This window comes from Leguminivora glycinivorella, chromosome 8, assembly GCF_023078275.1.
Source record: "Leguminivora glycinivorella isolate SPB_JAAS2020 chromosome 8, LegGlyc_1.1, whole genome shotgun sequence".
NCBI lineage: Eukaryota > Metazoa > Arthropoda > Insecta > Lepidoptera > Tortricidae > Leguminivora > Leguminivora glycinivorella.
The window spans coordinates 5,248,439-5,271,075 of record NC_062978.1 but is presented as its reverse complement, the minus strand read 5'-3'; the positions used below and the strand labels follow the sequence as shown (position 1 = coordinate 5,271,075).

The 22,637-nt window shown below is 39.8% G+C and overlaps 1 protein-coding gene across 1 annotated transcript; it reads right to left on the bottom strand.

The window, feature by feature from the left end:
• Nucleotides 1-1,553: 1,553 nt before the first annotated feature.
• LOC125228855 (G1/S-specific cyclin-D2-like) lies at nucleotides 1,554-18,953 on the bottom strand. Its single transcript, XM_048133551.1, has 4 exons — nucleotides 18,614-18,953; nucleotides 15,995-16,210; nucleotides 12,580-12,736; nucleotides 1,554-3,297 (listed from the first exon to the last, which is right to left on the bottom strand). The coding sequence occupies exons 1-4, from the start codon at nucleotides 18,833-18,835 to the stop codon at nucleotides 3,017-3,019; spliced, it is 876 nt and encodes a 291-aa protein (XP_047989508.1). The 5' UTR covers nucleotides 18,836-18,953; the 3' UTR covers nucleotides 1,554-3,016.
• Nucleotides 18,954-22,637: the final 3,684 nt, after the last annotated feature.

Below are 22,637 nucleotides of genomic sequence, written 5' to 3'. Positions count from 1 at the left end.
CCTAAGTTTTTAAATTTGCAGCTACAAACGCCATCTATCGCGGGAGCGTGACAACGTCAACGTACGCAGTTAGATTACATCGCCTGAATAACGACGTAGCACAACGGCGCCGCGTAAGCTCACCCTCCGTGCCAAGCCAAGAGCTTTCACAAATTTCTGATAGATGGCGTTAATAACATACTCGTAAAGTTGTGATGCTATTGTTGGTGAACTTTTTAAAGCTTCATACAAACTTTGCCCTCGAAGTACTTAAGAGATTACTTCACATCACCCTTTCCTAGAAAGGGGATTTCCCTAACCCGCTAGTAATATTAATGCCATTACCAGTCCAAAGATTCCAAAATTAAATTACGATTGTAGAGAGTCAAGGCGTGAGTATTATTTGGTATTATTAATATTATTATATTCTTTGGTCAAGGCCCTTAGCAACGCTAGTTAGTCAAACCGAAGTATTTTCTTTTCAAAATTTACTCAGCTTATCGCGAGGTCAGAGTTACTATTACATATTTAACTACCTCTATGTTACTATGGTAATAAAACTAATAAAGGTGCACTATGCTATATATACAGGATGATTCAGGAATTTCAGGATACGTTTTTTTACTGTCCGATGATTTTTGTCTCGTCAATGACAAATATATCCATTTTAATATCATCGGATTCTGGTTACTTTTGAAATTTTCTTTCAAATCAAAGTGTTGTCATACCGTTTTTATAATTATTTATTTCATGTTATTATGTGACCTTGATTGTAGATAAATGCTTAAGTTTGTCCTTTCCAGAGAGCAAAAAAAGAATTTTTACTAATACTTTTTCTTTTTTTTTTTGCTATTTTACCAGAACGACACCCTGAACATTTACTAACTGTGATGATTTTATTAAGTGTGTTGACTTAGCTCACGTCTCATTAATCACCCCGTATTATGGTATTGGCAGTCACTATAGCGAATTTATCAATGAATTCATTCATAATTTCTCCATGCAATTTTGTAGCACACTGCACAAGGTAATAAAACAAATATAGCCCCTTCTGGTTTTATGTTTCAACTATTTTATTAGCAATTAACAAAGTAATTCAGGTGGACACAAATAAATAATCTATAAGGTACAAGTAAGTAGTGTGTACTAAAACATCCTGATCACTCCAACCTCTTAGTCACTCGACTAAGATTCCATAAATTGAGACTAAGTAAATTGTACGATATGTAAGGCCGGTTTTTCTGTCAACGGACCGTCGCGCGAAGCGATTTGCACGACCAATTTGTATATAAGTTTGATGTTGTCGTCCGCACGGACCCGCTTTACTCTCCCTGACTTACGATTACAGAGCTAGACTGCGTTTCGATCGACGTCTAGCGTAAGGTAACGATTATAATTTCAGCTAGGCCGTCTGTAGTTAACCCCTCACGCGCCTTGTTCCAGATCTGTCCCAGGCAATTTAAACTGTAATTAACAGATTGAAAGTTATTAATTCAGTAGCCAATTTTTGACAACGGCGTTCCAGGGGTTAATATTAATACATATTAGTTCGGTTTCCATCGCTCCACGAGTAAAGTATAGCTCTATGGTATATTAGGCTCCGTATGGAGATGCTTATATTAACTTATGTGAAAGTTACGTGGCGTTGTTGAATTAGGAGAGAAACTTGAAAGCTCAGCTTTTAATTTATTCTAATTAGTTTAATTAACATCGCGTACGCACTCGGCCGCCGCCACGGCGAACCGCCGCCATGCTCAAACGAGCCTACAGCGTACGTTCCTCACTGCATAACCATAATCTTTGTACAGCATCATATTTCTCTCTAATTTCATTACCACAAACACTCGTGATTACAAAACTATATGAACCTTTTTGTACAATCCAAATTGACAAATCTACCCTAAAACTTACTTTAACTTCTACATTTACAATAAATCTTAAACATCAAGTTTGGTCGAAAACAGGAATGTGTAAAACATGTGACTAGAATTTACTAAAACTTAACATCGACCTAAATAAATAGATATTACATACTTTCAAGAATTTTCATTAGAAATTAGTAATAATTAAAATACTCACACCTTTGTACAGGCATATATTTATACCGAACTTACTACGAAGTGAGATCTTATAACTTAAACAATGACACACAAAACAATAATCAAACAAGTATGAATATTCTTTCGACGACACATACAAGCAGTACAAAACTACGTTATTCTTAATTATTTCTAATTGTAATACAACTCGTTGGGGCTTGCTGCCATCGCCGACGACCACGCCATTTCATAATGACAGGAATGATTCAAACCATGATCATACAACTTTACATGTGCGCAAACTAAGATTACATCGATGAGTATTTTATTGTAAAACATGTAAAAAAAAACAATATTTTTTGATTCAGTCTTATAACACGTACCAGTATAAGTAGCAAATTCAATGAAGGAATGTAGTTGTACGTTCAAACACTGAGACCCAGATTTTGCATTAGTATGTTTACAAATAATAAATAAGATACATCTACTTTAAAGTAATATTTCACATAAATAACTTGAGATCAATGGGGAATTGTCTAATATTTCCTCAGGTGTTCACTTCACGTTTTGATAGGTACACGAACATTCATTCAATTCCTCGTTTACCTGCGCCGATCCAACACAAAAAGTGTCTTCGACGGGACAATAGGCGCATCTCGCTTATATCCAATTTGGAGATTCAAACATTTGTGCAAATATAACTGCGATTTGAGCAAAAACGTTAACACACCTATTCTTTCGCTCAAGTTTCTTTCAACTCCGAGATCATGCATGTATCTATCGGCTTAGAACCGATATAACACAAAGCAAGCTGTGTACATTTGGTATTTTCTGCTATGAGATTCACAACCTGGTCTCCACCCAGAACTCGTCCGTATAACTTAATTTCTAGATTTTTAACATCTAGGTATTTGTAGGATGTTCTGAACAAGTCTTGGATCGCCGTCAGCGAAATGAGACCGAATGTGTGATGAAGCCCGCTGGTTAGCGGTTGGAGATCAGAAATGCACGTCCTGGACATCTGTGGGTGTGTCTGGCAGCTGGGTGGTGTCGTTGGGCTGCTTGACGGGCGGCGCGAGGCGCGGGCGGGGCTCCTGGGGCTGCGTCTCGCGCGCGAGCACCCGCTCCACGTGGCGCGCCACCAGCTCAGCTGCGGCTGCGGCCGTGTGCGTCAGTGCGCACAGCTCGCTGATCGACATTCGCACGCGCAGGCCCCGCGCTGCTGCCGTGATGCACGCCACCGCGATTAGAGATGGTGGCACCAGGAGGAACTCGGTTTCTGTGGGGAAAGATTTACATCAATAAAACTTGTCATGAAACATGTATTTTGTCCCTCTTTTGAAGCATTATGAACATCAAAATTATACCAAACTACCAAATGAACGAGTTCGCGGAGACTTTAGCGAACTTGGCGTCCCGCCCTCGAATGGACAGAAAATACTTTCGGCAAAGAAGCAAATCGGTCTTTGTCGGTGTTAGACGCCATGCAAGATGCAGTCGAGGCCAAACTAACTTAACGGATTTCCTCCGCATCACGCAAAAAAGTTTACTAACTAGGTATAATAATTAACTCTCGGTTATATTATAATGCATTTTCTTTATTTTAATGACCAAATTACTTAAAGCCCAACTTAACAATTAGGTGCATACAAATTGAAAAACAGAAACTGTGATACATTTTTAATACAGAAACGATTGTTGCTTTTTCACCACACCTTGACATTTCATCGAGATGAAGTATTCGTTCAAACTTCTACAAATCGTCTCGTGTTTTAAGAGAAATACATTTTCATAAAGTTAACCGGATTCGGCGCATCTGTTGTGGCAATTATAGGAACAGGTGGTTCGAGCGGACACCTTGCATCTCAGCGGCCTTGCCTACCTGCGCCAACTTAGCATACGATCTTAATAAAAAGTAATAAAAACAAACACGCACTGACCGACGATCGAATCGAACATATTCTACAACAAAATTTTGATCCAGTGAAAAAGTCAACTATTCCTTCGACGTTTTGACGTTTAAAGAAAACGCATTATTCCCGGTCGACTGGAAAGGACCGCAGAAAAAATCGGTGTTACATTTTGCACAATACCGAGCAGTCTATTGTTGTTTAGAAGAATAAGGAAGGAGTCGACCTCGAACAGCTGCCAGATTTGTGCACTCCGTCCCCGTCTGCATCTTTTTGTGTGCGCCGGGACAATGGCACCGAATAATGGTAATTTACCATCTTAAGTCGTCTAGTTAAGGGCACAGCTGCAATTTCGCCAAGTTAGAAGCGACCCCATTTTGGGAGAACGATCGAGGCTAAGACTAATCAATAACGATCCTAAATAAATATTCTATTATGAAAAGTTGCGTTAGGGAAGGCATGTCAAAGTTCTAAACAATAGAAGTCAGTGAGTTATAAATATAAATTTATCTACAAGACAAGTTTCTATTGAAGCTCCCTCGTAGTCGGTGACCTAACGGTAGCAGTATTGAAGCGTAAACACGTTTGAAGATATTTAAAGTAAGTTGGTAGTGGCCCGCGCGGCGCAGGCGCAGGCAAGACGGCAGATGTGTGGACACCTGGCGGGACCCTTCCGCTCTACCTCCACTAGGGTCACTGCCCACCTACACCCGTTTGTAAGTAAGTACTTAACTCGACCATGCCCTTAGACACTTTTCTTCACGCTATCTACCCCTGAAAAAACATTATCGCCACACGCGAGCGCTGGCTGCTTATAACTTTAATCAGAAAAAGCGCCCTAGACACACAAGCGCCTTATACGTTACCTAGGTTTATTATGTTTAAGGTGGCTAGCGGTCGTTGATACTAAAGCGAGTTCATATTTAAAGAGGTTACCTTGTGGCTCAAGAAATATGTAAGGTCAAAAGCTTTTTAGTATTTATGGTTATGCGTTATGCGACCTTTGATGCAGACGAGACATCAGAACATCCAAACATGCCGACTAAAACCTTAATTTCGGCACTTTTAGATCCCTTATCAGCATGTTAAAGCCGTTTACCTAACGTCTGGTAAATTATAGGTATGAAAGTCTTAGAAAAATGTTCCCAGATTTTCCACTTTTGCAACAACGCCGGTCACTCCGAACGATTTCGTTGGACCCATGCCACAAAATGTTAACGAACAGTGTTTTGGTTTTTGGTCGCATTACGGACAACGATTGCGCGGTGCATATCAGAGTAGATCTCAACAGGCGCGGGCAGCGGAGCGGCGCGATCCGTTGCGCGACAGGTTGCCTGTCAGTTGGCACCAACATCTGCTGGCCAAGCACACGCCAAGGGGCAAGACACCCCCGCGTCTTACCACTTGCCCCTTGCCCTTCTAATTGTACACTTAATAACCCCAAGCAACAGACATCGAGGACCGTTAAGTTCCGTTTGACAAACCCGTCTCGTCTAACACAAATAGATGCACGAAATTGCAAGGGTTGCAAATAGTCAATGTCTAATTGTGCGAAACGGGTTGCCATTTTTATGTTCGCCGTTTAGATTTAATGTCTTATTTTGCAAAACAAGTTTTTAGTAATAGACTCGGGTGCATAATGTTTTATAGTTTTTTGCTTGGGTTATAAATTAGAAGTGGCAGCTTATGAAAAGACAAGCAACTTCACATATGTATGTGCTCAACAAAAGCAACTGACATTTAAATGTCTTAAAGAACCTTGAAATCATTGCGCGTTTTTTGCACTCGAATTATTGGTTGAAGAAACCAGTTCACATGGTAAATAGATAAGCAGTAAAAAGGATAAAAACGAGAACATCCGCATCCACCTCCAAAGAACGGAAACGCGAGATTGTTGGTTCCGAATTTATAAGACACGTTGAGATTTGTGAAAACGAATCGAACGTAACTTAGAACTTGTTACTCGACTACTTGAATATAGACTTTAGTAAGTTGGGTTGAGGTTGATGCTTAGCGTTGGTTGGGAAGGGTCGGTACGCCAGGTGCGCGCCGAGACGATCTTTTGTCGCGTACCTTTGTCGGGGAGAGGTAGCACAATGCCCGCGGGACGTCTTCGATTGTCGCGAGTCAGCTGTCGCGGCCCCGGCACCCAAGCGGCCATGACACGGTTAGAACATCGGAGATGCAAACTCAACCTAACTTGAACTTAAACTGGATTTGGACAAGATTTTGATATGAGATATTAAGTGGTAGCGGCGCCTACCTGGCTACTAAGACCCCGACATCTTAAGTAAGACGTTTTGTTACAAAAAAAAAATCGAGGCAGTCACGGCAACGACGGGGCTGATCAATTACATTGAACAATACAATTTGCATAAAGAAAAGGGGCTGATCTCGCTCAATATCTTTTAATAGCGGACCATAGACTAGTTATTAAGAGGAAGTTTAGGGTCAAGTCGTGCTATTACCCTTTCACACCTCGTGTGCTGTGTACCAACACCAACAATTACGGGCCACTTCCGGCGGAGACATGTGACACCAACGCACGAGCTGGCCACCCTTGACATAGCTCCTTCGTATTGGGCGATAATGCCCATAATCAAAATATGTAGAGAAAAATGTATGCCAATCTTAAAACTTAGGTAGATCTAATTTTCCGGATTGTATTTCAACACTACTTTCAATTTAAGTACCTAAGTTATTTCGTACACTATACCTACTTATGTAATGAAAATTACTTGGTACAAACTGTATGTATAGATTCAATAATGGGCGAGACGACTAAAAAAAAACTAATTAGTCCGTCAGTTAGATTATCAACGAATTTTAGACACGTATTTTTTTCTTTTTTATCGTACCTAAACGAAAAATGACGACGGTACAGTACGTTGAAGCTTCGCGTGACGTCACGCCTAGGTATAATTTTTACTTAGAAGTGACGTCACAAGCCCCCACTCCGGAACTTTGATGCTCTATATCTTTGTATTTTTTAATTAATTAGAAAAAGCGAAAAATGTGTTCAGTATTTTTAGACGATCTAACTGACGGACTAAACAGAAGGCCATTTTTTTATATAGTCGTCATCCCTATTTGACTTGACACTTATTTCTATGAGATTTTTTTTTACATTGTTCTTAAAATTTAATAGTGTTGTGTAAAGGTGCCAAATGCTCACAGAATAGATACAATCTTACAAGAACAAACGAAAGATGAAAATTTTGGGATGATTGGTAGATCCACGTAAGTCATTTCGGTAAACATAAACCGAATTTTCGAGCAACCAAAGAGAATTCCGACGCACGTGATCAATGCCGTGGACCAAAATAAGGGTAGCCAACTGTCACCCATAAATAACTGTTATCAGGCTCCGATGGACCATACGGGCCTAATCGGGCGCAGTGTTAACACTGCACAACTGCCAATGGTTAATTAACCTAATATCTTCCCACTTTCATGTACTTTGTATTACCAATTAGATTTACAATTAGACTGGGACTTACAGGAGAAACTAAGGAATTAAATAGTAATAAAGGAGAACAGCTTATTTAAGAGTCAAATTACTTACATGGAACAACATATTCTATTCAATTTCAAAACCGAATTGATTAAAAACCAAATTCAGTTAATTCGAACAACGCCTAGGTAGTTAATTTATTATTCATAATTCATTTATTGTCTGTAGAACATAGGTAGATACAATGATGGAACATAACAATGAATACGTATAATCACCATGGTTTTGCTAACGAAGTAATATGAAACAATAATTCAATTCTAACGTTTCTACGGCTTCCCTAAAATCCTTATTGCAAGACTTATTGAAAGATATAGAAAGGCAGATAACGGTTTTGATGTTTGCGATATGCCCTCTAATCTCTAACAGAGGACCTGCGTTCTAACATCATCATCATCATCATTTCAGCCATTAATCGCCCACTGCCGAGCATAGGCCTTCCTTCGTGTACGCCACTTATCCCGGTCCTGGGCTAATCTCATCCAGAAGTGCCCCGCAGTTTTTCGAATGTCGTCCACCCAACGAGCCATAACGGATGCCAGGCGCTTCTTACATCTGATAGCGGCCACCATTCGGTCCTGGCGTTCTATAACATCACCCTACGCTTTGTAAACATTACCTAAGTAGTGGAAAGCTACCATGTAGGTACTCGTGAGTACAAATAGAACAAGTAGGTACTGATACTTTTTATAAACTTCACGACTAAGGTTTCAATTATGGAATGCACGTATCAAGTATCCCAGTTTCACGCATACGTCGGTTACTGTGGCTTACGTACTAATGTTATTATGGAGTTATGGACCCTAACCGGTCATGCTACGTAATTGCCACTGACCAACAGTGACCCTCCACCAACCCCGAAGGGTTGAGCTTGCACGATCAGTGAGCACGTCGTAAAAAAATATTTATCATGCATGTTAATACTGGCAGTACTTGACATTTTAATTGTAGGTACATAGGTAGTCGGCTGTAAAACGCGAACTATCATAGTCTTTCGGCATTTATTGGTTTTTGAAACACGTGGCGACACGTGTTTTAAAAACAGAGACCAAAGAAAGTTGGAAGCGATTTTGGTGCTAGAGTTATTATTTTAAGGTTGGTTCATTGGTTCAAATTGTCTGTCACCGTTACAGCGTCTGCTAACCTTATTGTATGGGTAGTTTCATAGTAAACCGCCTGTTAAAGTTGATCAGTCTATTAGTACGAATGGTGCCTCTGTCACTAAGTTATTATAAACGAATCCTTTATTGTGGTCTATTATGTGAAGGTACCAGTAAGCTATGATACGATAGGATACCTACGAGATTTAGACAGATATTTAGCATCCTTTCTAAAGGGGTTAAACTTTAGCTAGACAATCTCCATCCTTCCTAAATATATATTTGAACAATTCTTACGTTCGGTACTGCAGGTATCTATTTTTTTTTGCCTTGAAAACAAAATTCATCTTATTCATCCTACTGCACACGTGGATAATTAAAGCGGTCATCCCACATTATAAATAATAAGTCCTAAAAGTGTACCATTAAAGTTTTTACGTATAATTCGTACAGTGGGGTCAGTGGCTGAGGGGCGCCGGCGCAAGGTGTGCGATATCACAGCCGGGCATGTGCGTTCCGATACACTCCCCCCCCCCCCTTCTCCCCCCTGTCACTCCGTGTGCACGCACTACTATGACTTACATAAACAAAGGGACGATTTGTAATTAAGCTAGAGTTTTTTGTACTTTTAGCGGACACTAAAATTTATTGAATGCGTTATATCGGCGGTCCTCCGAAAGATTCGAAATAAACGCGAGTTAACCGTGTTTTTCCATATTTAAAGCATGTTCTCAAGTGCTCTAAGGTTAACTGGAATAAAATAAATCACTAAAAGATTCTATTTTTGTTTTTGTACAAATGTAAGGATGCGGGTTGTTTTTTCTGTTTACGAATATGTTTATTTTTTGTACTAACAAAGTGTTTAAAGCCTCATATGAACTACGCGCCATGTTGCGGAATTTTATTAGAACGATTTTCTTCATACTATACTGAACTGTCACCGAATTCATCGCGTCCTCTTGTCAATAGTCATATATTTCTGGTCAAGTGGTCAGGCTTTACATAATAGAAGTAGTATTACTGCATACTACGATATGTTTGACGAAAGTTTAACCTTAAATGAGGCATGAAACCGATTCGCACACGCGCTTACCAATTAATTGGTACCTACATTCATACCAAAGCAGGAAGTTGGGACCCGCATGTTACACAGTAGGTGTATTAGAGAATTTATGTACTAGCAAAATACCCACACACGACACCTAAAGATACTATATCTACCTACAGCGGATAATTTAAAATAGGCAATAGTTCTTTATTGGCATAGTATATAAATTTTAGAATACAATGACCCTGAAAAAAGTCTTATAGCAAAATTGGTACTTGAGTTCAGTAGTCGTTGGCTATAATATTTATTACACGTAAGGTTTTCGACCGAATACCTATTTTGATCTTTTCGACGACTCAGGCAAGTCAAGCACCTCGTCGCCGAAGTGTATAACTGAAACTGAACTTTATCCATATGCCCTGTAATATATGTTGCTCTGTGGTCCGTGATCGATCTATCCGTCATTGCTGTTGAACCTGCAGTGCCAACATACAGGGTTTTACACCAGCCACTGAGAACCTCAGGCTCCCCATAAGCTGTAGCATATAGCAACTTTTGCTATGGGAATGGGACCAACCCGGACATCTTTTTAGGGTTCCGTAGCCAAAATGGCAAAAACGGAACCCTTATAGTTTCGTCATGTCCGTCTGTCCGTCTGTCCGTCTGTCCGTCTGTCCGTCTGTCACAGCCGATTTACTCGGAAACTATAAGTACTACAGTGATGAAATTTGATGGGAATATGTGTTGTATGAACCGCTACAAAATTATGACACTAAATAGTAAAAAAAAGAATTGGGGGTGGGGCCCCCCATACATGTAACTGAGGGATGAAAATTTTTTTTTCGATGTACATACCCGTGTGGGGTATCAATGGAAAGGTCTTTTAAAATGATATAAAGTTTTCTAAAAAACATTTTTCTTAAAGTGAACGGTTTTTGAGATATCAGCTCTCAAAGTCGTAAAAAGTATGTCCCCCCCCTCTATTTTTATAACTACGGGGTATAAAATTCTAAAAAAAATAGAGGTGATGCATGCTAATTAACTCTTTCAACGATTTTTGGTTTGATCAAAGTATCTCTTATAGTTTTTGAGATAGGTTGATTTAACTGTAATTTTGGTTAAGTTATTGGTTTATTATATTTGCTGCTACGGAACCCTTTGTGCGCGAGCCCGACTCGCACTTGGCCGGTTTTTTTTTTTCACTTTTTCACAATTTTGACATTTTACTCTATTGATGATGTGTTTGCCGAATGTGGTTGATGCAACTAGCCCTTCGTAGAGAAACGACTTGATATAGTAAATAAGTTTTTTTTCAAAAATTTCATTTTTGGCACAAGCTTTTATCGCCGACTGTACCTTTCTTTCAACAAGCATCGATACGACGCTTCATAGCAACGATACGACGTTTCATAACAGTAATCCTATAACGACGCAAGGATATGACGTTTCATACGAGGGTCATGCCAAAAGAAATTAGATACTCAAAATTTACATACTTTATTCTTTATTACAGCTATCTATTTTTTCGAAGTATTCACCGTGAACACGTATACACTTTTCCATTCGTCTAAACCACTTAGAAAATACCGATGACCACTCTTCTTTAGACACCTCAGAAATTTCATAATTATACGCAGCCAGGGCGTCTTCTTTGTTCTCAAATCTCTTTCCTTTTAATTTTTCTTTAATTTTAGGAAAAAGGTAAAAATCACAGGGGGCTAGGTCAGGGGAATATGGGGGTGGGGCAGAATAGCCACGTTTTTGAGCTGAAATAGTCAAGTGTTCTAGCGGAAGTGTGCGGGGCAGCGTTGTCGTGGTGCCAGAGCAGGTGCCGGGTTCCTGACTTCGGCCGCTTGTCACACCAAGCTGACAGTACTCTTGGGGCACAAACTGTCACATACCATTCTGAATTAACTGTCTTTTGATCTTCTAGCACTATTGTAGCAATATGTCCCGGCTTGCAGAAAAATGAGGCAACCATTTGTTTTTGTGTACTTCGGGTTCGGCGACATTTTGTTGGCGTCGGTTCATCTACAAAACACCATACTGTGGACAGTTGCTTTGTTTCGGGATCGTAGTTATATAGCCATGTTTCGTCACCTGTAAGTATATCATATACGTTTTTTTTCTCGCCTGCGTCGAATTTATCTATCATAAATTTGCACCAATCCATGCGACGGGGTTTCTATAAATTGGTGAGCTTGTGCGGCACCCATCTTGAAAAACGCTTATGAAGAGACAGTTTACTATGAATTATAGTTTGCAATGCTGCTGATCCAAAGCCCAGTTCACGTTCGAGCTCTACATATGTAATTCGTCGGTTCGCACGAATATTTTTTTCCACAGCCTGTACATTTTCTTCAGTGACTGCGGTTGGCGGCCGTCCGGTCTTCGCCTCATCTTTAAAGCTCTCCCGTCCTCTTTTAAATTCAGCAAACCAATTAAAAACAGTTGCACGTGAACACGCAGACTCTCCAAAAGTCGAGACTTTTTAGTCTCAACTTTAACTTTTGTTCAAAACACTCTTGAGGTTTTAAACCTTTTTTAAAGTCATAATATATCATAACACGAAAATCACGTCCAGTAACCTCCATTATTGCGGAAAATTCCCGCCAAAATTATTTAGAAAAAAAATAATTAAAAAAAGAATCCTAAGAATTTCCAAGTGTTCCATTTTTAAATTTATAAGCAAATAACCTACCTTTACAATGGTGTATAACTGGCCAGTATCGATCAAATGACCATGGAGTATCTAACTTCTTTTGGCATGACCCTCGTAACAGTAATCCTATAACCACCTTTCTGCTCCATCATCAGATCAGCTCCATGATACCATAACATTGCATTGTCACGTGATTTACATATTATGTGTGCAAAATTTCAGCTCAATCGGAAACCGGGAAGTGGGTGGGTTAGCTTTTAAGTTTTGAGCCAAACTAACATACAACTAGCACAAGGTAGTAGAATAAAAGCTTGTAAAGACACTTACCAGTATAACAGACGGATGTAAGCGTCAGGGCGTGAGTGCGCACGAGTGGGTTGGCGCGACCCCACGGCACCCGCGCCAGGAACGGCTCGATGAAGTCGAACGCTGTTGCGATCGACAGCTGCCAGTTCAACCGCTGCAGCAGCAGTAGCTCCCATTGCTGCAAGAGAAGGCCAGCTTTTAATACTAGTATTTTCTATTTATATCTACAAAAAATAGTATCTTTTTTTATAGCGTGAGAACTGAGGGAATATACGCTGGAACGAGGCCAAGGCGGTGTCTCAAGATAGAAAACAAGATCTTTTATATAGTCCTTAGGACATACAACAACAACAACAATCTTTAGGTTTTAAGTAAATAAATGTATACAAAATCTACCCTCAAAAGGTTCCTTATTTCATCTTACTTTCGGGGTAGAAGTGAGACAATTTCTGCCGTCTTAAAGGATTATTTCCGAGATCAAAAGTATCCTAAGTCCTTCCCCGGGACTCAAACTATTTCTGTACCATATGTTAACTAAATCGGTTAATATATAATTTTAGGAGGAGGTAGGGCATAGCGAATGATATTCCGCTTTGTGTGGTAGGGCACAGCACAGCGGATATCGTCTCGCTCGAATCTAGAGCAGAGCCCAACTGGGGTAGTACCTCCGCCTTACAGAAGACCGCAGCCAAATAGCACTAGACCCTACTCATAGTGTTGTGTTCCTGCCGGTGAGTAAGGCTGCCAGAGCTCAACGAGGGTGCGGTGTGCTGATGACGAGAGGACTTACGGAACTAACTTGTTCCGTCTATTGTCCTTTGAGTCGACGGCAACCCGAACCCTCCTTAGAACTTGTACATTCCTTTTTGCTGTGTACTTAACACAGCAAAAGGGAGTGTACAAGTTTCTAATAGGGTGGCAACGCGCTTGTGACACTGTTTGAGTTGCAGGCGTCCATAGGTTACGGTGACCGCTTTACATCAGGCGGGCCGTATGCTTGTTTGCCACCGACGTAGTATAAAAAAAAATATATATATATATATTATAAAATAGGCAGCAAACGAGCAGACGAACCGCCTGATGGGAAGCAGTTATCGCCGCCCATGGACATAAGCACCATCAGGTGAGCCACTTACGCATTACCGACCTTTGAGAACCCTAATAGCGACTTATTTAAACGTAAAGAGGTAACAAACAGACAGGCACATTTTTGCATTTATAATATTATGGGTTTTAGGTATCTGCAGGTACGAACGGCAACCATTGTGTCTTCCAAGGGAGACACCCCATGTGAACCTCGTCCCTTGCAACTTTATAATTTCACCCAATGCAATTACCATCCACTTATTTAAGGAGGACCCGAGAATACGTATTCTTTGCAATTGAGTCGTAACCGTCATACTCGGCGGGTCAGGAAACCGCAAAAAGTACAAATCGGCACATGTGAAAATATAAACCAAGGATTGTTTATAAAAGGGGAGCCGGATATTAAAATAACAAAGACAATGTGAAGCCACAAAACTCCACTATGATAGAGTTTCCGTAATTAAAATGTTTATTTATCTTAACAAAGTTCATTCATCCATAATAAAGAAAGCTTATCGGTTATTGAAATACATTTGGACTAATACTGTAAACAAAACCACATTGTAATAAAAGAGATAAACATGGTCGCACGATAAAATATCCATTGACATGAAGTTTAATTGAAGAAGCATGTGTTGCCTGTAAGCTGCGTAATAATTCGTAAGGCATGGGAATGTGAAACTGACCCTACGCGATACGACCTCATTGTATATGCGTACGATGAGTTTATCGTTGACATCGCACGCATTAATTGCAAGGAAGTATGTCCCACGACGCCATACGGCACCTTGAGTATGCGAGGCGCTTCTCACGCTCTGTTATATTATATGGTATTTTAATTTATACTTAATTATGGAACCTATGCATTTTGTGTTATGTTATCTATCTAAGCATCAAGTGAGATGTTCCCACAAATGTTATGTTATAATTGGTTTACAGTTTAGTATTCAATAACCTGGGTTTCGAGTGATAACGTAGGAAATTAATTTTTTGACACCTGACTGGCGGTGCGTGTGAATCTAGTGACAAAGTCAACGCGCAGCGACCGCTCTAATTGATCGAGTCGCACCTGCCTACCTGGATATTACGCATTATGATATTTTGGAGGACTGTGGGAATGTTCTGTATGTCTGTCTGCACAATACAGTGCACTATACAAATGCAGTTACTTTCTCCAGTGCAGCAACGTGTTTAATTGTTAATGCCAACAATAGCAGCGCTTTGAACCACCACATTCTTTCGTCATTAGAACATGTCTATGCTACGATTTTAAAGGTAAACTAATGGGAACTATAATAAGCCTTATCTTGATATCAGTTCGCCCACATTTCCGTCGGAAGCCCGTAAGTAACCATAACCAGTGCCCGAGTCGTCACAGGCCGCGACTTACAATGACGACATTTCCCTCCCCAAGAAAGTGTCGGAAGAAGTAATTACCGGAAACCACAGGCGATTTAAGGAAACGGGTAATATGGGGGTCATCTTTGTAGGGTGACATTTGACTCGGCTAATCGAGACTTGGCCAAAACAATGGGCAGCGCAGGTTGCGGTGGCCGAAGGATGTAGGAACCACTTGACCTTTCGCGGTTGAATCACGCCTTCATTAGATGGTATCATAATGTGGTTTAATTAAAGAAGCCTACGTGATTGTTTAGAGCACGCTTGCTGCTTTCGTGTGTCGTAACTCGTTTCCGGAGTAGGATGTTTACAATTATCACGGCTAAGGAAAGAAAATGCTCTGTAGGTAATACGATCTTTTCTGATGCTAATAATCGTTTTGACATTAGACATTGGATAGATAATTCTACTACTCCGTTGCCTCAATACCTCGGAACATGAGAATTGGCATCCGACCCAAGACTTTTCTTGGTCCTGTGCTACTTTTCGCCAAATGACTGGGAGTTCACGCAGATCCGTCTGGACCCTGTTTCTCCAGCGATACCTAGGGCGTCCAGATAAGATGTTCTTCTTCTTGGCAGCCCTAGACTTCCTGAGTACAATCATTAACACTCCGAGCTCCGTGGCAATGTCACACCGATAGAGAAAGATAACTTGGACACGAAACGAAGCATTATTTATTGTACAGTAGTGCAAAAATAGCTATCGAAATAATCCTCATACATACACGCCTTTTACAACTTAGGACATATTTTTAGATCACAGGGTTAGCTACAGGGCCACATATACGCCTTTGCAACCTAGATCTTTGTATACGTAGATCAGATAAATACTATCTTTCCTTATGTCATTAATACAGTTAGAAGAAGACAGGTCATCTATCTTCACGACATACCTACCTACGCGGCCATCATGCGCTAGGCCTACAGGTAAATACTATCTTTGTACTTACCCTAACTTCATGAGGGTGAACTGAGTTGTCAGTATAAGCACAGAGGAGGTCCACAGAGAGGGGGTGACACTGTCGGAACTTGGAGGCGAGCAGCATTGCTGTAGCCGCCAGCAGTTGCAGCTGCTGCCGCGAGATGGCGCGCTGCGCTAGGAAGCGGTCCATGTAGCTCACGGCCAGTGGGAACACTTGCTCCTCGCATTGTTGCTCTTCGCAGACCTGACAAAAAAATATGATAAACTTTACAACCTTGACAAATATATAAGTCGCTGAAATCTGCGATGCTTTTAACCCCTTAAACGCCGCCGTTACTATCGAGCGCGAGCCGTAATTTTGATCGTTGTCAAGAAAGCGCGCGTCATCTTTCGCGGTCAAGAGGTTGAAAGTTAAGGCACAGTATAATAAAGAGTACTATCGTACAGTATGGCCACTCCCGCTCCCCGCTGAAAGTGCCGCCCACCCCGTCTCGGTTACCTCACAGTTACCGCCTGTCAAAAACGCGAACAGTCGACCTGTCATATTTCACTCATACAAGCATATAGTACGCGTTCACCTACACGAGCTTAGACTGTGTGCTAGGAACGCGCCTCTTTCATATATTTGATCGCCAGTGTCCGAGATGAGGTTAAGGATAAGCAGCTGTAAATAATAATAAATCACTACTTCATTAAAATAATTTCTTTCATGAACACTTAAAAGTATAAAAAAATTACAGAATGTAGAAAAAATGGGTATTATTCATAAAATTAATAAATTAAAAAAATATAAGCATTTTCAGAGCTTTGAATAGAATAGAATAGAAGAAATTTTTTCAGAAAACGCTTAAATTTAGGGATTACATAGACAGTACTAATTTATTGTTAAGCGTCACTGATAGGGTCTCCACTCAGCTTAATCTCAAGATACCACTTAAGGATCTCGACGCTGGTCTTCCGTGGAAACCCTTCCGAGAGAGCGCAACTACATGCTGTACATAATAGTGTTTATATATAGGTAAGTGCAAAACCTGAAATAGATACCAAAGATACCATACACCAAAGAAAAAGCGGTATCAAAACTAATAACATTACTTTGTGAATGTTAAATTCTACTGTACTAAAATGTCCCCGAAGCGAAATACGATGTCAAGCAAAAACAGGCCGCGAAAACATGTTTACAAACAATCGCGAAACGCATTCTGAACCCGACCATAATACCCGCGAACCATTACGGGTTACTTTCGCGTAAAAATGGTTAAAAGAGGGATGAATCGACGGTTCCATTTTTTCATTTTTTTCCCCTTCTACAGTACTTTTTTCTGACTTAATATGAAAGGATAGCAAAGTTTTTAAACTTTTTACCTGAGCTTACTGACGGTTAGAAAGATTCCGTGCGCATTGAAGAGTTAAGCTCAAAAACGCTGATAAAAAAGTTTCCGTTGGTAGGCATTAGTAAGGGCTCAGTGCTTACTACTTCATAAAGACCTTGTGGACCTTAAGTGTAAACCTTAAGAACTATAGTGCAACGGTTGTTTAAAGCGCAATAAAGCTCTAAGGCTTGTTATTAACTCCATACGTTACGAAGGCTACTGCATAAATATGGATCAGGCCCGTAGCCAAGAATACAAATCGTTAACACTCCGTGGCGACCGATACGCAACTGTCTCAGTCTCACCAATGAGCAAGAGCGATAGAGAGATTATTATGATAACGCTACTGAGCGTGCACGGTTGTACTCTTGGCTACGGGCCCTGGGATTAATTAACTCACAAAGCGAGTAGCCTTTGAGTAACCTGATTAAACTTTGTTTGTTTTGAACGCAAACTTTTATTTCATTTGCATTGTAAAAGTACCTACACGGACGTTCAGTTCATTCATAAATTAGAACCATGTTTTCTTCATCAAAACAAACGTAAGTATATTCAAAGAGATATATGTATTTTAGTGTTTTCATCTGAACCATTTAAAAACAAATATATTTTCATTGTAAACAAGTATGTAGTAGTACTAAGTAACCTATTGCGCAATAGCCTTCATAATTCAATACCGGAGGGTAGTTATAAAATTTATAAATAATGATGCATATGTATAATAATTACTAAGTAAATATGTAGTAAGTTGCACTTACTATATGTATAACGAAATGCTATAACTACTCAACGTCTATCATTTCTTAAATAATAACAACAATAATATTTACTTAATTGTAAATGCATAGCGATTTCAGAAATACAGGTCAATGAACTTTGACTTGAGGTCAACGACCTTTCTGATAAGATGTCGTTAAAATCCAGGTATTTATCGCGTTCAATTGTTTATTAGTTTTATGCTACTTCTTAAGTACTACAAATCAATAAGTGTTCCAAGAAATGTAGGAATTTTTACATATTACATTGTATAATAGATACTAATAAAAGTAATAAGGTACTATCAATAAATATGCTAAGTAAATATGCTATATGCGCACTTACGTATTAAGTTTAAATAAATTAAAGACAATGTTAGTCTGTGCTAATATTATAGGATTTAAAATAATTATCACACATATTTTTATTAGATAGGCAATCTATGAAGATTTATATATACCTAGATAAAAGATACAGCTAAAGAAACTTAAAGATACCGCCATAAAAATCCAACTCACCTCGAGCATCCAAGTGGTAACGACCTTCCTCATGAAGGGCTGTATATCGATCTGGACATGCTGGAAATAGTCCGTGTGGAGTGCGTGGTACCTCTCCAGGGCTAGCAGGTTCCCCAGGAGCCTGGGGTCCCGGTCTAGAGCCCGGTCAGGTCCCGCCACGCACATGTCCCGGCCTGCACTCCCAGATGACACCTGCATGTTCTCTTCACAGGACAAATCCATCACTGCACTGCACGATTAAAAGTCGCGAGCGACTGAGTAGGTTAAGAAGTCGCTCGAAAGTCGGAGCGCGGTCGGCGTGCGACTTACAAGCGGGTGTAAGCCGAACTGAGGGCCCTCGTGGGTCTGTGGAGGCATGCAAGGGTCTGCCCTAGGGGCGCTCCGGTGCGGGATCGCGAGTGGACCAATTTTTTTGTGCGTAAGAAGTAAGAAACTTTGAAGTGAACTTATGGGATGGGGCAACAAAATCTTTTATAATTTTATCATATCTGCCCGTTCGACTGTATTTCTATACTTATCTCTGTCATGGTAAGTATTCAAAAGCTTTTATATTGTAATGAAATTGGGATAGGTATACCTATAATTTATAGGCCACTAATACTTAAATTAGAATTTATATAAAAATGTTTGGGGGACGAGAGTATTTATTTCCATGTTCATTAGTGCCTTTTCACATTATCCGATCCGATATCGGATGTAGGACCGATATCCCATACATTTTATCCGCCATCTTTGATTATTGCTATGGATATCTGTCCTAGCGAGTGGTTCATCCGATATCGGATCAAAGATAATTTTTTTGACTATAAAACATCAAAATAAATGAAATCCATCAATTTACAGTGTGTGGTGAAAAAGTACTTACTTACCTAAAACTATTTTTCTAATCCCCTTATTAAAAAATAGGGATGTACTTTTTGAAAATTATTAATCACTTAGTAATAGGTACTTTACAAACTGTATGCACATATGTGACACCTATAGTAGCATAAGTAGCAGGCGTTCATAGCCCATAAGCTATGTGCATACTAACTATACCAAGTGCCAACACATACCGTGTGCCTGTTTGCCACCACCTTGTCACTGTTTGTTGTAGTCGCCGTTTTGAACGGGAATACACCACAAGCACCCTTGTTGCGCGACTTGTATGTCCTTTGCAACCCCTAATACTTACGCTAAATTTATATACGTAATACCTTACGTATTATTCTTTTCCCCTCACTAGCTCGGAAACACGTGTTTTGTCCTTTAATACCAGCGGGTAAAAACGCATTTTATCCACTAGTGGGTAAAGTAATTTGACCTTGAATAAAGTCAAATTAACTGCTTTAAAATTGATAAAAGTAGGTGAATCTAATAATAAAGATGATTTACCACCTGTGGAACTACTGGAAGCAGTGATAAACGCATTTTTTGCGTTGTAGTTTCCTCGCTATAGTGAAGGGAAAAGTTTTGTGTTACACTCGGGTGCAAATGTATTTTACTTCTCGTGTGTTAAAAAACTCGCAAGTTCAGGATTCTATTCTCGAACCACTCGCTTCGCTCGTGGTTCAACTATAGAATCCTTTCACTTGCTCGTTTTTCAATTCCACACTCGGCGTTAAAATACAACTTTGCCCCCTTGTATAACAAATAACTATTATGTTCAAGTGAAGAATATTGAATGGGCGAAGTAACTTCGGTCGTTGAAATAGCTCGTATTAAATATTACAGGCGTGTTCAATATTAAAATGCAAGTCGTTTTCTAAATTAGATACATTTTAGGACGGTCGCCTCCTTTCGTTCTAATTACTTGAATTTCTTAGATTAGGTACCATTTATTTTTAAGATGTAACTGAGCCCATTTCATAGAACACCTGTACACCGTAACCGTAACCATTAAAACTTGCATTTGGCAGAATTTTATATATTTTCTATATAAACGTATCGACAGTGCTAAAACACTGCTAAGTAATAGGTAGATAATACCCACATTTGAACGTTCTGAACTTTGAAGGTAGATTACTTTGGAATCATATATCATGGAATCCAAAGTGTGTGTGTCTGTTTGTTTATCCGTCTTTCACGGCAAAACGGAGCGACGAATTGTCGTGATTTTTTAAGTGGAGATAGTTGAAGGGATGGAGAGTGACATAGGCTACTTTTTGTCTCTTTCTAACGCGAGGACTGTTATTTGTCTAAAGCAAGATATCACCCACAAGTATTCTCCCCATCTCACACGTGCCACACACGTTTTCCATATATTCAATCAATGCATCAATAAAAATCCAGTTTAATTTAACATTACTTTATTACTCAACAACGAGCCATGAAATTTACAGTTATATTTTCTTTACAATGGACACGTTTGATATTTTACAAAGGACAAAAGTTCGGAGGGCCGGGAGGGCAGCTGCAGGCCGGGTGCGAGGACATTATAACAATCCGGCCACACCTGATAAATATACCTCATTATTCCATTCTCTTTCGAGATTTCTTTGTCCTCCTGAGGCGAACGCGTGCGCACTGATTTTTCAAACATAAAAGGAGTAGCACCTGCCTTAGTTTTAAGCATAATCGGGTGACGTTTCTCCTTGTTTTGGATTACTTTTTTGAGGGGTCAGAGTATGTAATGTTGTCTGGTGAAGTTACTCTTTGTTTTGGGTTACTCGTTAGCATCAGAGAATTTACTATTGTAGAATAAAATCAGTGTTCCACTTTCCACTTCGCAGGGTCAGACGAGTTAGTCACGTATTACAAAGCACCTCCCTTAGTGAAAAGTTATTTATTCGGGCGACGTTGAGTACCTACTCCTTGTTTTGGGCTACTTCTTGACATCACACAGATCTTAGAAGTTGTATAGTCGGGAGATGTTCCTTGTCGGTTTACTTCTTCTTTGAGAATTTACTATTGTAGTATGGAATAAATGTGCAGATCACCTTCCAGTCAGTCAGGTATACACCCCATGTGGCAAAAGCGGCCCCGAATACCGCCATACTGGGAGCGAAGGCGGTTAGAATTTGTAAGTGCCTTTTTCCTAGCATTTTCACTTTGATTTTCTGCGAGCCGATTTTTGAGTCTCACGCGTTCGAATTCAGAAAATTGTCACTGAATATAATAAGCAACACCGATTTCAACCGGTATTTTAGTGACAAATCCCGTATGTGAGATTCAAAATTCGCCCCCCTGTTCCTGGTTTTTGTATATTTGTCACATAATTGACATGCGAATATGACAGAAGAAATACGATGACCCCAGTAATTTTCTAGTTTTAAAGAGGTCTTAAGGTACCTACTTCGTTCATATTTTGTTTTTTTTTAGACGTCGGACCAGCAAGGCTAGCACATGTTTGGTGCGACATGTAATATTAATGGGTGAAATGACTAGACCAAATATATAAAATATTAGGCTTTAATATGTGAGACGACATGTTGACAATCGGATAAGTATGTAATAATAGACAATCCCCGATGCAGGTATTACATAGATAAGACCTAGGGTATCTAAACTACATACAGGCACCATAACACGATAGTAGGTATATCGTTTCTACATACATAGATGACAATTATTTTCCTAATTGTAAAAATGACATGAGGACAAGGATTCGCGGCGTGATGATCTCATGCCAAGCATGTGATATCCCTGCAGAAACCTTCATCAGGGTTAGGTACTTTTTAGGTTTTTCCCATTTGTCCCACCTGAGTGACTACCGATGCCGATGGCAATACGTACAAGATCGAGACAAATAGAAATTATTTTATTGAGTGTATATTTGGTGCACCTCGTCAAAACCTATTGTCGAATAATCACAGATTCCATAATCAATTCATTTATAATTATTTGTTATACAAGAGGGCAGTTGTATTTTAACGCCGAGCGTGGAATTGAAAAACGAGCAAGTGAAAGGATTCTATAGTTGAACCACGAGCGAAACGAGTGGTTCGAGAATAGAATCCTGAACTTGCGAGTTTTTTAACACACGAGAAGTAAAATACATTTGCACCCGAGTGTAACACAAAACTTTTCCCCTCACTATAGCGAG